The sequence below is a fragment of the Herpailurus yagouaroundi genome, unplaced genomic scaffold (genome assembly GCF_014898765.1).
Source record: "Herpailurus yagouaroundi ecotype Mexico unplaced genomic scaffold, PumYag 100, whole genome shotgun sequence".
NCBI lineage: Eukaryota > Metazoa > Chordata > Mammalia > Carnivora > Felidae > Herpailurus > Herpailurus yagouaroundi.
The window spans coordinates 56,223,205-56,246,795 of NW_024412391.1; the positions used below are offsets into that span (position 1 = coordinate 56,223,205).

The window sequence follows — 23,591 nt, forward strand, 5'->3', positions numbered from 1 at the left end:
TTTTGAAGCTGATCTTTAAAAGATCACAACAAGAAATGATTTGAAACCATTCCATGAGCCAAATGGAAACATTGGCAACTTCTGGTTTAGATCATCGGGAGTAGATGACTGACCTTCAGATGAGTAAAAGTTGGCTGCATCTCCCTATCAGTGCTATTTTTTGAAGAGAAGCTACACAGGCCCAAACCCAGAACATTTGTCCATTCTATTCTATTAAGATGGCATAGTGGCACTCGGCAATGTAGAGAGAGTTGAATTATTAAGTGTACTTTTAAGAAATAACTGTCTTGTGAGGCTGTAACATCATCAGAAGGCTTTACCCTGTAGAGAGCGAGGATTTCTGGCTTCTGACTTCTGCCCTGTTCTCAGCACTGGTTTCCGAGTCTGTGGACTCTGATTCTGGATGGGGCCGGGAGGTCCAGAATCACCTTCCAGACCTGTCAAAGTACCTCTCTTTTATTCAGAAGCATCCCTGGCAGGACCATTGAGGAATCTCTGCAATAGAGTGCACACACTGAGACTGGTAAGAGTCAGGTATATTGGAAAAAAATAGTTTGATGCCCTTTTCTGAGAAATGCATGGTTTCTCTGAGCTCAGTTCTGGTGTTCAGATTGCCCAGGAAGTTCCTTGCAGGTGCAGAGTGTTAACTTCCGGGAGCAGTGGGAGCAGACTAATGACCATTTGCCTTCCGCTGATAAACTAGCTCATCGCTTTTTAATCTTTTTACCCAGTTGACTTCCACTTGTGATTCCTTTAGCACAGCGGTTTCTGAGTACAAACACTAGCTCTTTCTTTGAAACTGGATCATACCTAATGTCCTCTATAATTGAAAAATTCTTAGGTTCATAACTAGGGGTGAGAGGTTCCCTTATTTTGCCTTTGAGATTACTACTAAGCAACATTTTACGTATCGCCAAAATAGCGCCAAAAGGCAAATTAGGTTTGGGAACTAGCCCAACTGGTGATATTCCTTTAAAAACATTATATCATCTTTAAAAAAAAAATAACTACTTTACTTAAAGAATATTATTGAAGAAAAATAAATATCACCTTGCCGTGCTATGGTCTGAATTCCTGTCTTGAAAATATTACAGCTGAACGTATTTCCAGAAGCTGCAAATAACGGAAAATCGCAAAAACTCGAATCGGGGCCCCTGTCCTTAAATGTGTTTCAGTTTGCATTTTGATAGCAGTTTTGAAATGTTATCGCTTGTTTTGTCACAGACATAATTCACATCTTTCTTCAGGCACTGTAAACAAGAGAAAGGGTTTAATGGCCCCATAAAGGCACTCTGCTGATATCTGAGATTAGGGCCTTTAGTAATGGATGTTGGTGTGTGTATGTGTGAGCGTGTGTGCACACTGCGGGGGTGGGGAGGGCTTAAGAGAGGTAAATGTACTGGAAGAGAATCTTTGAGAGGCTCAGATGCGGCAGAAGTGCCCTCTGTTTTTCTGTGTGTCTTGGAAGACAGATTTACGGAGCATGTGACAATATTGTCCTTCTTTGTACACAAGCCTTACCCTTTGCTTCTGGAATTTAACTGAGTACTAATTGAGGTCATTGCCACCCATTTATCACCTGAAATTGAAATGGTATTAACTTAAGTGAATGCTTTTCATCTAGTGAGTGTATTCCTAACTACATATATTTATATAAAAACCTGCATGCATTTTTCATGCCATGCTTGTATCTGGTCTGAAATAATCTAATTTGTGTATACCATTTACTTTTTTCCATCTTTACAGAGTTTTTGTTTGTTTGTTGTTGTTGTCGTTTTTAATTTGCTGCTATGGCCAAGAGCCTTAGCCATAATCTACATATTAACAACAATTTGTAGATTGTTGTTTTTGGTTTTTTTTTTTGAGCATTTTAGTGTCCACACAATGATTTGTTTTGACTTTCTCATTTATATTTTGTAGACAAGTGTAAAAAATTATATGTTAAACATATCCGTGGTCTATGTAAATGCCTTAAAATTCCTCAAAGAACATAAATTTGTAGTGTTTTAGAGGCTCAGTGTCATGTAATTTTTCATCATCTTGTTTGTGTATGCCCCTGTAAGTTGGCTGCATAAGGCTGCATGCTTGGTTTTGAGAGTCAGTGTAAACAAAGCATTAATAAAGGAAAATCCAATGGCCTTTGTTAACTAATTTACCTAAACCCTATCAGTAGCAGGTGTTCCTGTTCTAGCCATTCATTTTTATGTTTTCTTTCTCCTTTCATTGTAGACCATAATCCAGAACAGGGGTCAGCAAACTTTTTTCTGTGAAGGATCAGACAGTAAATCTTTTAGGCTTGGCAGGTCATAGGGTTTGTCACAAATTGTCCATTATAATTCAAAGTAGCCCTAGACTATACCTCAATGATTGGGTGGGACAGTGTTCCAATAAAACTTCGTTTACCAGAACTGGTGGGAAGCCACGTGTCAGTGATGCACTGTAATTTGCCCACCCCTGTTCTGGAACATCATACAGTAGACTATTCTAAAGCAGAAGTTTTGAGCGGATCAGAAATCTCAACATCAAAGTCAGGAGACTCTCATAAAGCTTTGTACTCCTAGGTAGTTTTTGTTTAAAAACTACATTTGTGAAAAATTTGTAAAAAAACACACAGATTTGATTTGAAGACATGCTTCTACTTAGTGAAGAAGTAATTAAAAATGTGGTATGTTTCTCTTTCCAGAGTAATTGTTTTGTACTCACAGAAATTGCTACTCTATTTCACTCTTATGATAAGCGCCTCTGTTGGGAGGAAAGCAGAGTGAAAGGTCAGAGCCAAGGCAACTTATCACTGTAATTATATCCACTGTCCACATATAGAAGGGGGCCCATCACTTGTGACATTTTGGTTATCAGACTCTAGGGGAAGCTTTAGATGCTGGGTAGCAGCATTTTTCCTCACTGGAGTATGAGGGGTGTGAATTTTTAAATGCTTTTGGTCACAGTAATACATTGAAACAAAGTAGAATGCCTAGAAGTAAGCATAGTCTGAGAAGTGTTTTAGATAGAAGTGGCACAAATATATTATTAAGATCATGTATACATAAACATGTATTGCACACACGAGAATTAATCAAACTTAAAGGAGACTGGCTAAAGTCTGTATTAGAGAAAACACTTCAAAAAACTAAAGCTCTAATTGGACTTCTATGAGTTCTTGATGGGTAAGACTGTGTCTTATTGTTCATCTTTGTTCTGTAGGTTTATATTCAGTTTCCCTCTCAACACCTGGTGTAGTGTCTGGGCCATAGTAAATGAATGAATGAATGGATAAAGAAACACCTGATAGGCGGTTACCATGGTGCTTATGCGTGAAAGAAATCATACTTCTATTTATTCAAAATAAATTTGAATTATATGCTCAAGAGTTCAAAGTTATAGCCAACATTCTAGGGCTCTTAATTCTTATCCTGTTGTAAATCAGTCCTAGATCTTTGGATAGGTATTAAGCTTAGCTTTTTTATGCCTTTTGAAAAAATTTTGCACAAGTGGGAGGTATAATAAAGATATTCTTGTCTTGAATGATGAGAATCAAATAGAGTAGGTGACAATTCTTTGAAAACTTGGTAATACTGTGTAAATTTTGAGGGTTTTTAAAAAAATGTTATAGCAAGTGGTTTTTATCACAGTTCTAAATTCAACCACAGTTCACTAAGTCACTCTCTATAGTTAAACATATTATCTTTCTTAAATGTATCAGAAGACATCATCATCTTCACTATAGAAATAGAAACTTAATTTGTAGATTAAACTGTTTATTCTCTGTACTAACATGAAGCAGTCTGTTATAACAAACATGTTCTGTTTTCAATTTAATGGTACAAAAATGTTCCAATGTCAAGATTCTCCTATGAGTAAATTTTTAAATTCATTATCTTCATCGATAATTGAAGGTGTTGAAATGTAATTTGAATGAAAGACATGGTTATATATCAGCCTTGTTGCGCTTGGAAGGGTGGAGGGCATTTCTGTGCTCCAGTAGAATGATGGCAAGATTTTGCTTTTGTTCTAGAGTGTAGACAGAAATAAACTGGAAGCAAGATGATACCTTGATGTTCATAGTTCTAAAATGAAAACAACTAATGGAGCGTGGGTGGCTCAGTTGGTTAGCATCCAACTGCAGCTCAGGTCATGATTTTGGAGTTTCTGAGTTCGAGCCCCGTGCCGGGCTCTGCTGAGAGCTCAGAGGCTGGAGCCTGGTTTGGATTCTGTCTGTCTGTCTGTCTGTCTGTCTCTCTCTCTCTCTCTCTCTCTCTGCTTCTCCCTGTCTCATGCCCTCTCTCTCTCTCTCTCAAAAGTAAATAAACATTAAAAAAATGAAAAAAAGAAAGCAATTATTAATTTATCCAAGATTTTACGATGAATACCATAACTCCGAGTAAACTTTTAAATTAGGAAGTGGTTAAGTTTATTTTGGAAGTGTAGTTTTAAAAGTCTTGGTATTTTGGAGCTCTTAAATGTAACCATTAGAAGAACTCAGTCATCATTAGTCAGCCTTAAGATGTGGTTTTAAAGGTCAAGCCTCCATCCAAGAAAAAAATGCAAGATGCATCTCTTGAGTGTTCTTTCTGCTTCTCCTCCTAAAGATCTGGTCGTGCGGAGGAGTTGGGGGCCATAAAGGTTTGCATGGAAATGCGTCTGAGGAGTACCTGAGGAAGGAAGACTTCAGATTTCCTGGATAAATTTCTTAACTGTCCAAAGGCAGGGATAAAAATCTAACTGTCACTTCTTTGTTAATGACATGAAGGAGTTAACTTGGCCGATTTGATACCCTGGAAGGAGGAAAGATTCAGTTTAATTAAAACCGCAAACAATGCAGATGCATGTTGTTCACTGTTTCAGACCCAGTGAGGACAGTACAGTAAGCGAAACGAAATGTACCTAGCAGCCTCGGCAGCAGGCTGGAGCCCTGTTCAGTGAAAGTAATTTAATTAGTGTTGATCATGACTCCAGATGATGGTGATTTGATAAGGAATAATTTAGTACTTAACAGCCTTTTACATGCACCAACTCCATGTGGGAAGGTAAAGCAAATTGCACAAAATGAATGTGCTGCTTTCACTTGTGCCTGTGCCAGTGAGCTGGAAAACTGCCTGTTAGCAGGCGCTCAGACTCTCAGCCCTGTGATGAAATACCCAACATGCTCTCGGCTCAGCCCGCTCGGGTGGGAGTCTCTGTGCTCTCCTTATTTAAGAATAAATAAGAGAAGTCACTTTTGTGATATAGAATCTCTAGGAAGCAGGGAAGTAGAAATGAGGAAAATGAAGTCACATGCGGCTCTTGTGCAAAATGTTGCAGATCATCAGGTTGGCTTCTTTTTTTCCTCACAGCAATTATAAAATAATCCTAGCCAACTCAAATTCATTGGATTACTTATTTGGCTTATGAGTAGAAAAAAAATCACAGTTCCGAGGGCCCATAATGATTAAGAGGCCCACACACGTCGCACGTGTTAGAGACGCGTTCATGTTATGGAGTTATGTTAGGAGTAGGGGAGCCCTAAACTTTTGGATGTAGAGAACCCGTGAAAATCCTCAAGTGTGGGCATCTACTGAATAGAAAGACTTTGTTAGATCTTTTCTTTTCTTTTCTTTTCTTTTCTTTTCTTTTCTTTTCTTTTCATTTTTTTTCTCAAGTCTTCTCAAGGATTGGATTTATTTCAATGCAGCACACAGTGGATCTAGGTATGGCCAAGCATCACAGTGGATTTGAAATTAGCCCACTTACGAGAATCACCTAGACATTTTTATAAGATACAGAATGCAGATGTATATCCCAGCCTCAGTGACTCGTCATTTCTGGGAGTGGTATATTAGCTTGCTTAGGGCTGCCATAACAAAGTACCATAAACTGAGTGGCTTAAAAAATAGACACTGATTATCTCACAGTTCCAGAGGTCTGAGGTGGAAAGATGAAGGTGTTGGTAGGGTTCGTTCTGAGTGCTGTGAGAGAGAAGCTGTTCTATGCCTGTCTCCTGGATTCTGGTGATTTGCTGGCAGTCTTGGCACTCCTTGGCCTGGAGAAGCATCACCTTACCTCTGCCTTCATCTTTATGTGGCCTTGTCCTGCGTGAGGGTCTCTATATCCTAACTCTTCCTTTTTTACAAGGACATGACATGAGTCATATTGGATTAGATTCCACCTAATGACCTCATCTTAGCTAATCTTCTAAGGAAGGTTACACCCTGAGGTGTACTGGGGTTAGGACTTGAACATGAACTTTGGAGGAGGCACAATTCAACCTATAACATATGAGGTGTGGGAAGTAATCCCTGGGTTTTTTAGAAGTACCTCCTAAGTTTAGGGATCGACTTAACCTCTTCTCGCATTGTGGGAAGCCTTACATCCTTTCATCTAAAGTCAATTTAGGAAGGGGTCACGTCACGTGGGTGGTCCAGGTGGCTAAGCATTTGACTTCGGCTCAGGTCATGATCTCACAGTTCATGAGTTCAAGCCTCACGTCGGGCTCTACGCTGACAACTCAGAGCCTGGAGCCTGTTTCAGATTCTGTGTCTCCTTCTCTCTCTGGCCCCCCTGACTCACACTCTGTCTCTCTCTCTCTCAAATAAATAAATAAATAAATAAACATTAAAAAAAATAATAAAGTCAATTTAGGAAGCTCATGGAACCAGTCTGAAAGCAATAGGGCTCCAGATAGTATATCCATTAAGATGGATCCTACTTTTTTTTCTAAGTTGATATCAATAGACTCTTTGATAGGACACTACTGTTATGCTAGCAGCCATTCCTGATGGTAGCCCAGACTTGTCATTCCTCCCCTGACTCATTTGGAATGATTTATCCTGTGGAGTTAAAAACAAAATCACACTTCCAAGATCACATTCTCAGATATCTCTGCTAGAACAGGAGGCCAGACATATTCAAGTATTTTAAGTTGTGTAGCGTTGCTTGATACCTCTCATATTTTTTAACCTTTTAATTGAGATATGCATTCATTATGATGTAAAATTTTAACTGCACAGTTTGTTGAATTTTACATATGTATATATTCTTATAGGTACCAATCCGTGCAACATATAAAATATTCCCAGCACTGTGGCAGATTACTAGTGCCCTTTATTGGTAATTAACATTTCTATCCACCAATTGAAGGGAATTCTTTCACTATCAGTTAATTAGGTCTATTCTTGAAATTCCTATGCTACATACTCTTTTGTGCTTGACTTCTTTTATACACCTTCACATCTAGGAGACCATCTATATTTCTGTATGTGTCGGTTATTTGTTCTTTGTTGTTCCTGCATAGTATTTCATTGTATGAATATCCCATGAATTACTTATCTGTTTTCCTGCTACCGAACATTTGAATTTTTCCAAAGTTTGCTATCTTGAATAAAGCTGCCATGAACATTTTTACACATATCAGTTGGTGAACATATGCAGTGCCTTCTCTTGGGTATACACCTAAGGGTGAACTTACTGGGTCCCAGGGTAAATTTATGTTGAAGCATTAGGGGATACTGCCAAAACATTTGCCAAAGTGTTTTTATCAATTTGTACTGTCAGGAGCTTATATAAAAGTTCTGTTGCTCTAGGTCTTCTTCAAAACTTGATAATGTCCAGGCACAGCGTCTGGCTCTTGCCTTTGGCTTAGGTCATGATCTGGTTGGGCTCTGCACTGAGAGCATGGAGCCTGCTTGGGATCCTCTGTCTCCCTTTCTCTCTGTCCCTTCCCTGCTCATGCTCTCTCTCTCTCTGTGTCTCTCTGTCTCTCTCTCTCAAAATAAATAAATAAACTTTAAAAAACTTGGTAATGTCAATCTTTTGCAGCTTAGCCATTCTAGTGTGTGTATGATAATTTCATGTGGTTTCATTTGTTATTTTGCTCATAAGTAAAGATGTTGAATACCTTTTTTAAATGCTTTTTGTTGTTCATTTGTTTGTTTTACCATTTGGATGTCTTCTTTTTTGGACTGCCTGTTCAAGGCTTTTGCCCATTTTTAATTGGGTCATTTGTTTGGTCTTGTAACGAATCTTATTACGAGCTTTTTGTCAGATCTTTCTATTGAAAACATCTTCTTGGAATCTGTAGCTTACTTTGTAATCTTTTAATAATGTTTTGATGAAGAGAAGTTCTTAATTTCAGTGAAGAAAATTTTGTAGGTTATTTTCTTTTATGGTTGATGCTTTTAGTGTCCTGTTCATTAACCTTATCCTCCCTCAAAGTCCCAAAGATTTTTAAAATATACTAGTATTGAATATAGTAGTCTCTGATATATCTGATATTTTGATAAATACATTGAACTGTGCATCATACTACATATTTATTCTCGAGGCCTCACGTATTTTTATTCATATGAATTATATCTGATTTCTCAGGTATGAATATTTGGTACTACTCTGAATGACAAATAGAGTTCCTGATGTGTTACTACTCCTTTTTTCTTAGGAGAATGTAAAACCCAATACACAATCGCAAGTACTAAACTTGGCGATACATATTTTACTGTATATGTTCAAAGTAGTAATAAATCGTTGAAACCTGTTTGTTAAGAATGCAACAAATGTATGGTTAATGGTTGCATCATACAATGTTTGTCATTCTGAGAAGTAGCACATAGACACAAACACAGGCAAAGAATTTTCTTATACAGTGTTACTTTAAATTTTTAGATTTTTTTCGTGTTTAAAAAAGTTTTTGTGCAAACTTAGGACTTAGTTAAAAGTAAAGAGAATAATGTAATGAACTCCCACCTACCCATCTTGCAGCTTTCAACATTTATCAACATTTTTCTAATTTGATTCATTCCTCATACATCATTTCTTCTAGACTATTTTAAAGAAAATCCCAGACATATTATGTTCTGTAAATACTTTATGAATCTCTCACATTAAATTTTTTTGTGTTTATCTGCCATTGCATTAGCACATCCAATAAAATTAATGATAATTTCTTAAATATCTAATACCTAGTCCATTTTCAGATGACTTATTTGTCCCCAAGTTAGTTGCCTTTTTATAGATGTTCTTTTCAAATTAGAATCCTAACAAATCCTCATGTTCTTAAATGTCTTCTATCTAATCGGTTAATAAATTATAACCCTCTGACTTCATAAAGTTAATGAACATGAGTACTCTTGACATTTGAAAATGCGCGTAATTTCTCCTTTGTTTCTATTCCTCTACTCTCTACATTGAATAGGCATATTAAACTCACAGTACATCAAGAAAAAACTTTGAAATAGACCTCCCAGTGAAATTATTTTGTTACTATTTGTTAAGTTTTTCTTAGACAGCTAATTTAGGTGAAGTTATTTATTTCTTTGGCAAATGTATATTCCACAATGTGTCAGGTGGTTCTTGAGCCACCACTGAAGATTTCTGTCAAAATTATGTACATATCCAAACAAACAGCATATATTTGCCCATAGCTTGATAGTTCTTGGTATCAAATTATTGTTAAATTATATGTGACATTCAAACAAGTGCACATTTATAATGCTGTAATGTTACAATCAAGATTGAATGGCGTCATAAACCATGAAGTTTCTCTTGTCATATCATGTCTTCATAGAAACAGACTTAATAATTTGTAATGTTTCTTTATTTATTTGGTGAGCTAGAGAGAGTATGCATGCACATGCATGAGCTGGGGGGGGGGGGGGGCGGCGCGGCGCAGAGAGAGAGGGAAACAGAAAATCCCAAGCCAGTTCCACGTGTAGCATGGAGCCTGACACAGGGTTTGAAATAGGGCTTGATTTCATGACTGTGAGATTAGGACCTGAGACAATTTCAAGAGTGGATGCTTCCCTGACTGTACCATCCCAGTATATTGTGTTTTAATTCGAATTCTCATATGAGTTAGAATAAATCTCTAGAATGTGTGTTTTCTTGTGTTTATCCTTAATTAGTCATATTTGTGCATATTGTATATGAAAATAAAATCCTTGTATCTTTTTACTAATTTTTCATTTATTACTAACACTTTAATTATTCTAATAGGATCTCCAACTTTCATTTTCATATACAAGAATAAAAATATATATAGTGTTACTTGTTTATTGGCTTTAAAGCTATGATTCTTCCCACACAACATATTTCCTCTAGAGTTCATATTTTATAGGATCCTTGTAATACATTAAGCATTGATTAATATAAGTATAACCATTAAGTCATGCAAAAAAGGAGACAATATCATTAGATATAGAAGAATTATTTCATGGTAGATTGCATGTGAAAAATAATTTTCAGATTTTTTTCCCATTTTATCTTCCTACTCTGGTAAGCAGATAGGCAGGTACTTTTACCTTGATTTTATAAATGAACATTGGCCTCAAAGGTGGTGAAATTTTGCCCAAACTATCATCAGTTACCATGGGACCTGCACTTGGATTTTCTTTCTTCTACTCTAGTTATCATTCCATTAAACCATTATTATTGATGGGTTTGAGATATTTTCCTTTCAGTAATGCTTAAAATTATGTTCTGTCTTCACTTAATTCTTGGATAACCAGTTGTGTTTTTTCTTCTTTAATCACTAGAAATTTCTTGGCAATGTTTTTAAAACTTTCTGAAAACTGAGCTTCTAGTGTTGTTAATATCAGTTAAGTAAATTATAATTGATTCACTTGAAGTTATGAGAGTTCAAGCATGCATTCTGTTATACAGTAAAAGCAGAAAAAGAGTATACAGAGATTCTCTATAATCTTTTCATCCATGAAATTCATTAAATGTGATTTTTCTTTGTTATGTAAGTTAATATGAAATGTTAAGGCCATTTCAACGAAGAGAAGTAGAACAGATTACTGTACTTAATTTCTAACTGCGCTTCATTTTTGTGGGTATTTTTGTTTTGTTTTCTAGTGGCTTTTCATGGCCTGCCACTGAAAATCAAGAAAGAACCCCACAGTCCATGTTCAGAACTCGGTTCTGCCTGCAGTCAAGAACAGCCCTTTAAATTCAGCTATGGAGAAAAGTGCCTGTATAATGTCAGGTAAAGCAATCAGGTGTATTTATATATAGAGAGAGGGTGGTGGTTCTTACTAAAACAAAAAGTCCAGAAAAATATAAAGTCTCAGATTATATTTTATGAGTTCTATCTTCAGCATGTAACAAAGCTAATTAGGTAATGTGTTTAGCAGAACTCTGAAGAACTGTATTCCATCTGATCACACACTTGGAGAATCATTTTAAAGCAATAATTTTCATCCACATAGTTAGTTGTTTTTCTGCTGTAGCGATGCATCCTGGGTTTGAAAAGAGGGTCTTACTTGGTGTGAACAGCTATTGAAAGTTCTCATTAGAATGAATGCATTATGCACTTTAGATAGGGTCTGTAGGAAAAAAAAAAAAGGAAACATTTGGCAGGTGTGAGCAGTACATTAGTTACTGACAGGCTTTGCAGATGATCTATAAGATGTGTTCATGGAGAATTGCAATAAAGTTAGAATTTTATAAGACTCAGCACAGGCTATTATCTGTTAAAAAGCCAGTTGTTCTTTTTGATGATAGTAAAGGGTGGAGCAGTAAAATTACTTTGTTCATTTGTTGGAAGATTTCATAACATATATGTTCATTAAAAACCCTTCACAGTAAATTGCATTCTGTTACTTTTCATATGGCCTCTAATTGCATAAGGAAAAGTTGGCAAAGTATAGACAGTGCCAGATAATAGACTGTAATCATTATTCCCAATTACAGTAGATACTTACTTCTTAAAAGGAGTTCATTTGGAAACTTACAAAAAAGGATTACAAATATTTGTAGTTACAGAAGTTACATAGATTCAGGTTCAAAATACATACGATCCAAAGGAGCCTTCTCTATTCTCATATAGTCGCAACATGTAATGTTATATCCAAGATATATAAAATTCAAGAAACTCAGATTTGTGCAGTCTGATGGCAGCTGACCAATGTTGGGATATTCTCTTGCTGTTTGTTCTTGCAAACTTGTCTCTTATGTCTTTTTCTAGGAGGATCACCAGAGCCTGATATTATGAGCCAGCTCACTTGAAACTGCAAAACTTTTATTAAAAAAAATCTCATAGAAGGCATTAAAGCTTACCGAGTTCAGTTAAAATGATATTGATCAATCTGAGTTTTATTTATAGTGTTTTTTAATTTTTGCATTTTCTCTTTAAGAGTGCTGCATTTTCACAGAATAATTACTTAGCGTAATGAAGAATTTTAAGTTAATGGACCAGGTAGATATAGAATTGTTGTTCCATTTCAGCATTGATCACAGGTGTGGCTATGAAATAATTACTGCTTTGTATGACATATCTGACTTTCATAAATTAATAGTAAATGAATCACATGAATATTTTTGGGTTTCTCTTGGGGACCAATAATTTCCACAGTGATTTATAGATTAAATTCTAGTACCTCCATTTCCATATGAACAATGTAATTCAATACAGTATTTTGTGGGGGGAAAAAGAAGCGTCCTAGGGCAGAGGGTGTGTCAGTTTTTTCTTTACATGGGAATGGGACAGGCAAACTAGTTTGTAAAAGAAGTCGTTTCTCATTCAGAAATATTGGTAAAGGGTATAGGTAGAAACAAACATAATACGAGTACTGTTGACTTTGCTTTAAAACCACCAGTGGGCTTATACAGCACACCCTCCTACGCTTTTATGAAGTGTTTTTGTGCTTGGCTATAATTCTGTGTACAGATGTATCAACTGAATAAACTATTACATAAGTTAATCCAAAAAGAATGTTTCTTTTTAAAAAAGGAAAAACTATGTATTGATGATCACTATTTTGAAAGAAAAATATTATTCTAGCCTCAAACTGTCTTCCTTATTCAGAAATTTAAGTAAAGTTTATTTTTGTTTATTTTGAAAGAGAGACAGAGCGCGAGCATGCGTGTGTGCAAGTAGGGGAGGGGCAGAGAGAGGGAGACAGAATCCGAAGTAGGGATGGGGCCTCGAACTCAGGAACCCTAAGATCGTGACTTGAGCAGAAGTCAAGAGTTGGATGCTCAACCAACTGAGCCACACAGGTGCCCCATATCCGAGACGCCTCATTACTCTTTATTATCCCATGCGAGGAAGTAAATGTCAGGTATCATTTATTTTATATATAAGAAAAATGAAAATAAGGCAAAGGCATTGTCTTCTTAAAATTATACCCAAAATAAAGGCAAGCCAGGAATGGTCTCCATCTTACAAAATTGAAGTTAGTTTCTTGTTCTAAAATCTTATGTAAATATGGAACAATGACAATATCACAAACATGCCACGATTTAGGAAAGATCTATTCAACTTGCTCAAGCATTAATTCCACTGCTCTCATAGTGCTTTTCTATATACTAAGTTATTTGTGTAAGTATTAAAATACACATTTTATATTTATGCTGATACTAAGTTATATATTAATTATCCTATTTTCTCTTTAAGTGTGTGGTGATTCTGAAGATTATGTGTTTTAGGATGACAAAAATTAACACATGTTAAATTCTCACTTCCTTATGACTTGAGCCTAACATATATATATTGAGCCTAATATATATATTATATATATATATTTTACATATTTATATATATATATATATAATATATATTTCTTCTTTTCTTTTCTTGGGTTGGAAGGAAAAGTGTTTAATCACTCCAAGGAAACCAATGTTCTCTTTTCTTTTGTTCCTTGCGTAGTGCCTATGATCAGAAGCCACAAGTGGGAATGAGGCCCTCCAACCCCCCAACTCCATCCAGCACCCCAGTGTCCCCACTACATCATGCGTCTCCAAACTCCACTCACACTCCAAAACCTGACCGCACCTTCCCAGCTCACCTCCCTCCATCGCAGACCATACAAGATAGCAGCTACCCCATGGACCACAGGTAAAACTGCAAATATTGTATATATATTGTTTAATGTTTTGAGCATCTTGGAGGCAATTTCTATCACCAATTCTTAAGACCTATGATAGATTTAAGGTGAGCATATTAATTTTGCACATCTTTGCAAAATATTTTTAGAAAGAGCTTGCTCTGTCTATAGTTAGAAATAATTTGTGGAGAAGGTCATTTATAAACATTCCTTTTATAAACATTTAAATTGGTTGCTAAAGTGGAGAATTAATCTATATACTGACATTTGAACATTTCCCTTTCGCTTTGCCTGAATTAAATTGCCTCACTTAAACTTTAAATCAGATCATCCCATTTTTATGAGCATATGTGTGTACTTGTTCTATAAAGTTAGGAGACTAATTTTAGTAGGTGGCTTATGGAATTAGGTTCTTTACCTTAGACTGAATGGTTTAGCTGTACATAGTTTTGCAGAATAGAACTTATTTGATTAAAACTATTTTCCATCCTTTGCAAGTGATGAATATTTAATGCCAGTAGGTGCCTGACCCTGGACCCTGAGAATACAAAGTAAAGAGATAGAGACTGAATTATTCTTTCTTAGAAAGAAGACAAGAACCCGAGCGTGGAGCTAGGGAGGATGCCATGGTGGACATTCTGAACTCCTAGAGATACGTGCACATTCAAATAAAATACAGGAGTACCTTTGTACTTTTAATAATAGAGCTTAAAACACAGGTTGATACTATATAGCATCCATCATTTCCTTTCTACCTTGTAATTATAGAGAGCCGATGGTGTGCAGGGAAATGTTTAACAACAGGCTTAATGGGAGAAAAACCAGAAGGCCCCATCTGTAGCGTTTGATGAATCTGTGATATAAATGTTCCAACTGTAAGCCATCATTGTGACAGCCCTAAACACAGAGTCAGAATCGCGTGGAAGCAGACCTTTACATAGTATCTCTACCCTAAAGATAAAATAGACATAACCTCCAGGACATAATTAGTAGCAAGACAGAGTGAAACAATTAGCAAGAGATGCATTTTGAATACTTCTTGCCTTTGTTTTTAATAGGATTTTTTAAAAAGTTATAAATTTACATCATTTAATGCTTAAGTATCCTGTGTTTAACAATCGGCTCACAGTATTTCTGAAAATTTAACAATAAGCCAGTGCAAACTGGCTGTGACACACCGTTACAAAAATAACTCAGCTGAAGGAATCCTCTAGATCAGCAGAGGAAACCAGAAGATGTGTCACTGGCAACTTTCAGAGGATAAGGGAATACTCAGTTCAGCTTTTTATAGGTTATTTAATGTGACTCAATCTCAAATTCAGTTCAATCTTTTTTGGGATGATGGATAAGATGAAAGCATTCTTTATAGTGTGAAACGAAGCCACATCTTTCTACCTTTGTTTCCATCACTAAGCCCTCTTGTGCTCTAGTTATGAAATGCTTCCTATGATCTTTCCCTCCTCACTCCGTAGACTCGAGACCTTGTCAGAGCGTAATGGTATGTGCATCTGTGTAAACAGTTTGGTAAATACAGATGAAAGAAATCTTATTGCAGGGTGGGCCATTGAACAGATGCACATTGTGCAGGACTGAAAGGGAGAAAGAGTACAAACAAGAAAAGCAAGTTTTATTTTGTCCACTTCTGTTGACTTCCCAGAGTTCTTGACACTCGAGGCTCTCACACTTTGAATGAGTGCCAGCATCAGAGATCGTGTCGTTGGCTGTTTGTGCGGAGTAGTTATTTCTTAGGGAAGGTGACTGCTAAACAAGCAGGATGCCTGTGTTTAGGTGACCTAACTCGGAATGGTTTAGCCAAATCCATTTTAGTTTCTCTACTTGAAGTCAAATATCTGAGACTGAGAACAGCCGGCCCGGAACTATAAGAGGGAAGCTCGGGGTCTTTTCCCACTGCCCCCCCACTGAGTTTTGAGGACAGCACCAGCTGGCCAATCCCAGGAAAATCTCTGGAGCCGTATGTTTCTGAGGAGGATTTCTTGGAGGGTTCTAGCCAACAAATGACAGTCCCTTGGTTATAAATGGCAGATTTGCTCTGGAAACAGATCCTTTCTCCAAATAGCCCCCTCCAGCCCGGGCACCCCACTTCACTCTGGGAACGCTCTCTGGCCAACTGGGCTGCACCCTGCTTCCCTTCCTCAGGCTCATTCTGTTCCGAGGGCCAGCCCTTTGGCACTTGTTCCTGAACCCACTGTGCCGGAGCCCTGTCTCTCTTTCTCTGTGTTTCCCGCCACTTATACGCTGTTTTGCTGTATCCAAGAACCGTCAGCATGCTCTCTTTACCCATTAACTCTCTTCCAGCAGCTACTTGAGTCACTGTACCTTTACCTTGTCCAGTGCCTCATAACAATGGTGCGAGACACTTGTGTGTTTGGTATATATGTAGTCCTCGGCAAGTACACGCTCGAATCGGGTTGAATCGTAGAAACAAATGGCTTGATTCTTTACAAAGCTTTTAGTATAAGTGTTATTAACTTCCTTTTAAGGCTTCACAAGTGAACTGGTTTCTTATTTTAACGTCAAGTTACAATTTTCTGATTCACTCCTTGACAGTTCTTAATGATAATTTCTGTTGCTTTTTTTGGCTAATGAAATAAGCAAGAGAAGGGAAATGAATGCAGTGCCAGTCAGCCTGTTTTGCAATATCTGAGTTTCTAAGTTTATTTTCTGCAGGTGTAGGTGAAATTTCAGTGCCTTCTATGGCAGGCAGGAAACTTAGAGTTAAACCACAGGACCGTGAAGAAGGAGCATTTGTAGACATGCTAAAGCGAGCGCATTGCCATTCTTTCACTTTTACCTTATTTTCATTTCACCTGACCCAAATTAAATGTTAACTTTCCAAATTAAAGTCTCAGGAATGCTTTTAGTGTGTGTGTGTGTGGGGGGGGGCAGTTCATGGGTTTATATTTGCGCATTGAAGTGTATGGTAGGTTATTTGTAAGCACTCTTGGGGCATTTTAGAGCAGGTTTAAATCTTTAATTAATCCACATCTTTGTGTTGGGTCAGTGATCTTATGTTTGAGAAAGACGGAATTGAATGATGATGTGATTAGCCCATCATTACACAGCATAACCAAGAAGGAAGGAACCTAGGGGTTCACTGTCAGCTTGTTCTGAGTCCTCAGAAACTTCCTCATGACCTAACAGCACAACGTGTCCCAAATCTTTGCAGCAAATATGTCTTGTTTCCATCTTTGGAGGTCTGCTGTATTATGTATGCTTACTTTTATCAATTGGATATTTTCTTTGAAGCCATTGGATGCTCATGTGTGCCGTGCTGCTGTTTGACAAGGGTGGTCTTTCAAACAACCAGCTTAGATTTTAGTCTCTGTATTATTTCCCCTTTTAACTTCCCACCAGAATACAGTGTTTCTTAGAACACTGGTGAAGATTTAAGAGTCCTGCCCGTTTGAAAACAGGGCTATTCCTCTCTTGCTTCCTCAGGAACTGATGGTAAGGGATGGAAAACCAAAAAGTAGGTTAGTAAAAACCTGGTTGATTTTTGGTATGTTTGTTGATTGGTTTGTTAACATAATTAAGAGACAGGGGATGCAGTTTGGAGTCAGATTCTTTGTGTTTTTCCTGGTTTGTTTTTTCCTTATATATAATCATTTGAGACTCTCTTAATATGGAAATTTGGTAAATGATCCAACTTGTTAAGAATTGGGCATTTTAGCGGTTAGGGTGTGTGTTTCCTCAATAGTACACTGCTCAAAGCACATCTTTTACTTACTGTAGTGTTCCAAAATGGTACTGCAGGGGACTAATTATCAAGGAACACAAGTCATATTATGATATAAAAAACACGGTGCTACTGACCCAGGAAGGAGAAATCTAGTGAGTCCTTGCAAAAGATTTACACTTCGGGTCAGTTGGTATCATGCTCATTAACAAAACAGTTAAAACTTGTACCAATATTGTAAGGAGTATTCCTTGTCACCCTTTTAATTAAAACGTGCTCTCTTATTTCCCAGATTTCGCCGCCAGCTTTCTGAACCCTGTAATTCTTTTCCTCCTTTGCCAACAATGCCAAGGGAAGGACGTCCTATGTACCAACGGCAGATGTCTGAGCCAAACATCCCCTTCCCCCCTCAAGGCTTTAAGCAGGAATACCACGACCCAGTGTATGAACACAACACCATGGTTGGTGGTGCGGCCAGCCAAAGCTTCCCTCCTCCTCTGATGATTAAACAGGAACCCAGAGACTTTGCATATGATTCAGGTAGGCCCATGCTTTAAGTTATGTTTAAGACATCATTTCACTTGCTTGTCACTTTGGTTAGTGTTGGCATCAACTTGGGCCGCTCATGACCATTTGGTGTGGAATCTTTCTGATTTTATCCCCTCTTTGAATCTTTCTCTCTGTGTGAAGTTGAACCATCAAACCATTTTGGCTTGAGCTCACGGTTGAAATAGTGTCTAGAAATGAAAGCAGTCCAAAGAAAAGTGTAATTTGTAAAATCAGGCATACTCTCAGTCCAAAAGAATAGCATTGTAATTCTTTGGATTTGGGGCTTTCTTTCTATTTTGCTGTGGTAGTGTTATCTAATCATGTTGGTTACAGAAAGTAATATTCTTTTGCTTTGGCTCATTTATTGGTTATAACTGTTTTGTCCTTTATTGGTGGTGATACTCCAATAGTCCAGCAGTAAAGATTCTTACGTATTAGAAGAGGAAGAGCATAAGTAAAATACCTGAGTTTCAAATTGGTTTATTCATAGAGTTTAGCTTTGGTCTCACTGTGGCAGAAAGGCCCCACAAAGTAACATATCAAGATGGAGAAAGGGGGGGCTCCTGAAAGTAAGAAAATATACACTGGTTACGAATATCATCCCAACATGTAACCTTGAGACTTTAGAAGAATTACTTAACTCCTCTCCTTTTCACCCATTATAATCTCAAAATCTGGATGTCTGCTCTTCACACATATCAGGAATTTTGGGAAAAAAAAGTATGAAATAAAAGCTAATGCTTATAAGAAGGGCACCATGTTTCTACAAAATATTATTAATGTTATTGTAACTGGTGAATAGATGACTGTGGACTTGGAAATACCTGAAAACAACGTAATTTCCTCTTGATGCAAAGTTATGGATATTCTTTATGAGGAAACTTTTGCTTCTCTAGGAATAACTCTGCTAAGTTTTTCTATTCTACTTGAGGAAAGAAAATTGTCTCTAGTTTGAGTTTTTAGCTTGCATAAAATTACCTGCTTTATTAGGAACTGCTCTCGAAGCTCAGCAAGGGGGAGCCTATTACTAGAGTCTCCCTTAGGCCACCGTTCTTCTGTGGGCAAGAGGTCCAAAGGATGAAGAGGAATTGCCTATTCAGAGGCTATGTCTCCACTTGTCGAAAGAGCACGAGCTACCAAGGACACATGAATTCCCAGCCTGATTGGCCCTAAGTCCATTTCCACAGTCTGAGCAGGTCTTTCCCAGGCTCAGCTTTCTGAAGGCAGAACGCGTTGCCCCTGTGTACATTCCCAGGGTCCACGGAAGCGGCTTCGAGGTAGCTCTTTGTGGCAGAATGAGAATGGAGCTTGGATGTGCCCGTGTGCTTGCGTATGAGGCCCCCATGGTTTACATGGTATATGGAACAGTGTAGGGTGCAGGGATAGGAAAAGAGGAAGAAAGGGGCGTGAGCCAGGGTCTAAAGACTAGAAGCTGGCTCCATACCATCCTTTGCCCGTGCTAATCTTAGAGCGTTCTCCAAATTCTAGATTTGACTTGGCCTTCCGGTTGTTCTGAATGATGTATTTCATTCATTTCAAGGAATGGGAGGAGAAAATGTACTCATTAGCTGTTTGTTAGTTGGTTTACAATTTAAAAAATGTAAACATGTGCGTGAGGGCTTTTCTTTGAATGCTTGCCTCTCAGGCCCTGTCATTTGCAGACTACATGTACTTGAAATGCATCATAGGGGTTTCAGTTTAGAATTTTTTGTATTTGTCCATAGTTTGTCCATAGTTAAGAACCCTGCAATGCATTTTATTATAGATAAGATTCATTTTTCTCTATAAACTTTAAGTCCTTTTAACTGATGCTATCTTTATTTCCCAAACTGTATTTCGATTTGCTGTACAGTTTTTTGAAGTCACCACGATTTTAAGAAACTTTATATGGAAATCATATAAAACAGTTCAAATAATTTCTTCAAAGGGACTTATAGAGCATAACATTTAAAGAGCATCTCTGTGTGTTCTAGAAATGTTTTTATATGTATAATAATACCAAGATTGACATTGAAAGCATTTTTGGGGGGCGCCTGGGTGGCTCAGTCCATTAAGCATCCACCTTTGGCTGAGGTCATGTGCCTCACGATTTCTGAGTTCGAGCCCCACATCAGGCTCTGTGCTGACAGCTCAGCCTGGAGCCTGCTTCGGATTCTGTGTCTCCCTGTCACTCTGCCCCTCTCCCACTCACACTCTCTTTTTCTTTCTCTCTCTCAAAAATAAATAAACATTAAAAAAATTATGAAGCCTTTTTTTTGATTCTGTAGTTAACTCCATATATGTATCTTTTCCTCATATTTATGTGATAGGTAAAATTATGTATAACATGGTATTTAACGTGTGTAACTTTGCTTGAGGAGATGTGAGCCAAGCAAGAAAGAGATTTAAATAATTCAGTGAGGTAAAAAATAAACAAAAAAAGTAACCTGGTTTTGTAGGATTTGATTGCATTATTTGTGGGCCATACATAATAGGAACTTCAGAGTCAATCACTGTCCGACCCTCAAAGCACAGATATAGACTAAAAAGCATAGTCCATGTCTTAGCTCAGGCTTCTCTAATAAACTACCATTGACTGGGAAGCTTAAACAACACATTTCTCACAGTCCTGCAGGCTGGGAAGGCCCAAGATCAAGGTGCCAGCAGATTTAGTTCCTGGGAAGGGCCCTCTTCCTGGCTTGAAGATGGCCACTTTCTCACTGTGTCCTTGCGTGGCAGAGAGAGGAAGAGAGTGAATGAGCTCTGATCTCTCTTCTTCTTCTTATGAGGGCACTGATTCCATCATGGGGGTCCCACCCTCATAACTGAATCCAACCCTAATTCTCTCTCAAAGGCCCCATCTCCAAATATGCTCACAGTGGGCATTAGGGCATCTACAGTGAATTGTGGAGGACATGATAATTCTGTCAGTCATAGTCCAGTATCCAATTTAATTTTTTTTTATTTTTTATTTAAAAAAATTTTTAATGTATGTTTATTTTTGAGAGAGAGAGAGACAGAAAAGGACAGAGGGAATGTGAGTGGGGGAGGGGCAGAAAGAGAGGGAGACACAGAATCTGAAGCAGGCTCTGAGGTGTCAGCCCAGAGCCCGACCTGGGGCTCAAACCCACGAACTGTGAGATCATGACCTGAGCTAAAGTCTGGCACTTAACTGTCTGAGCCACTCAGGTGCCCTTCCAATTTAAATTTTTTTTAAAAAAATGTTTATTTATTTTTGAGAGGGAGAGAGAGAATACGAATGGAGGAGGGACAGAGAGAGAGAGGGGGACACAGAATCTGAAGCAGGCTCCAGGCTCTGAGCTGTCTGCACAGAGCCCGACGTGGGGCTCGAAATCAAGGATGGTGAGATCCTATCTGAGCTGAAGTCAGATGTTTAACCAGCCGAGCCATTCAGGCACTCTATCCAATTTTAAAGGTATATGGGGCATGTCTTTTGTGAAGTGTACATTATACCTTGCAAATGACTTGTACAACACTTGTTTAATATTTGAGAAGCTGTTAGTTTATATTCCTTCCTACCCTCCAAATTCTCTTGCAGATTGCTAAAATTGTACAGCACCTCTGAATGCTAATTTAAGTATTGCCAATAGGATACAGTTCTGTTGTGCTTGAGTAATTAAGTTGTAAAGTTGGAGCTTCTGGTTGCGGTCTAAAAGAACGGTGGTAACAGTGTATAACCAAGGCCTGTGAAAGTTAATAACCAGGTATCAAAATATATTTCCCTGGCCACCAAACAGCTGGGATCAAGTTGACACATCTGTATATGTCCTACATTGCAGTCAACAAATATGATCTCCAGATATTTTGTTTCGTTGTCATTACTTCTTTCATCCCTTTTGAGAGCACATTAAATAATCTTTTTATGAAATCTAATGTATTTATCACTGGATCATTGATTTCTTGGTTCACTTACTGATGTTGAACAAATAGGACATTAGGAAATAGTTGATGTGATTTAAAAACAATGCAAAAACGTTTCATAGTTTACTTAGCATCTATGTTCCAAAGGTTTTCCTTTCAGAAGGCCTCCAGAACTCTTTATTGCTTAATTCAATATAACATAAATGTTGTGAAAATAAAAGAAGCTTTGTAAGTGAAAAGGCAGCATGATGATGCTCTAATAAAGCCTGACATTAATTATGACATGGGAAATGGAAGTTCTATTAGTTATAATTATAATTACAGGAATGCAATTTCAACTGCTGAGTATTCAAGCTAAAAAAATGCAAAATATTATGTTAGTTGAGTAGAAATTTTTATTTAGGAGAAGAGAAGAAAACCTGAATCAGAAGACACTGAGAAGATTAAAAAAGATTGGTATTTAGGTCCAATTTGGTGAACCAGTGCAGTATGTGTGATCATTATTATATTATGATATTAAGTTCTCGACAAATACATCTGTTATTGTTTTCTTTCTCTTCTTCTCGAGCCTAATAGTGCTGCACAAAGCAGTACACGGGTTTTTTTTGTTAGTTTGACTTCTCCTGAATCCAGAGTGGTTTTCCCTTTCTTGCCCTAATGGCTAAGTGACTACATGAAATGGGTTAAATATGCGTTGAGTGCTTCAGTGGAAGTGCCTTATGCCACGCCACATTTTCATAGAATCATAGTCACTTTCCCATTTTCATGTTTGCATGTGAGGTTTCACCGATTCACAATGCTGAACAAGGCAAATATTTTATATATGCATAAGAACATATTTCGTTGGAGTTGTTTGTGTTCCTTGATTGGTTGGTCTTTTGTTTCATTTTTCTTTCTTTCCTTTTGATAGATTTTAGGGGTAGTATTTTTAGTGGCATGGTACTTACATGAAACTGAAGTTTGGCTCAAGAAAACATCAGCACACAGTGTTCATATACTGTGATTAGATAATTTCACTCTGGAAATTATGTTAAGGGATGAAAGACACAGTGAATGAATGAGAGGGAGAAATGTTAAAAGTATATAGTAGTTGAATGGTAGAGTAAGTTATAGCTATCCATAACAGAAATATCATGCAGCCATTTGAAGTCAGTTTTTTTTTTAAAAGTTTAATGAAATGAGATGAGTAAAAAAAAATAGACACACCGAATGACTCATGCAAATAAGACCCAATACAGACATACTGTGGCTTAATTTTTTTAAAATTAATTTATCTATTTTGAGAGAGAGAGAGAGACTGTGTGAGTGGGGGAAGGGCAGAGAAAGGGGGAGATAGAGAATCCCAAGCAGGCTGTGTGCTGCCAGCACAGTGCCGGATGTGAGGTTTGAATTCCTGAAACTTCAAGATGATGACCTGAGCCGAAACCAAGAGTTGGATGCTTAACCAACTGAGCCACCCAGATGCCCCATATATTGTGACTTCATACGCGTGATGATATCCTAAGCAATTTCTGTTTTGCCTGTGAAGTGCTTTGCATTTTAACAGTGCCTAGGTATTACTTTGCTAATCAGACAGGAAATATGTGTTCTGTTTTAAAATATCAACCCATTTGGAGTTGAAGAAGTATCCAAATTAATCACGTTAGTCCTTTAAGTGGAAAGAATACTAAGTAAAGTATTATATTATA

General features: G+C 37.5%; 1 protein-coding gene across 10 annotated transcripts in view; it reads left to right on the forward strand.

Moving 5' to 3' along the window:
- Positions 1-23,591, forward strand: part of ETV1 (ETS variant transcription factor 1) — a 91,933-nt gene that overhangs the window by 38,037 nt on the left and 30,305 nt on the right. For all 10 annotated transcript variants that reach the window (XM_040472554.1, XM_040472549.1, XM_040472548.1 and 7 more), the window contains 3 exons: positions 10,825-10,954; positions 13,619-13,807; positions 17,786-18,033. In XM_040472554.1, the coding sequence (XP_040328488.1) occupies positions 10,825-10,954; positions 13,619-13,807; positions 17,786-18,033 (567 nt within the window). The remainder of the gene's footprint in view (positions 1-10,824; positions 10,955-13,618; positions 13,808-17,785; positions 18,034-23,591) is intronic.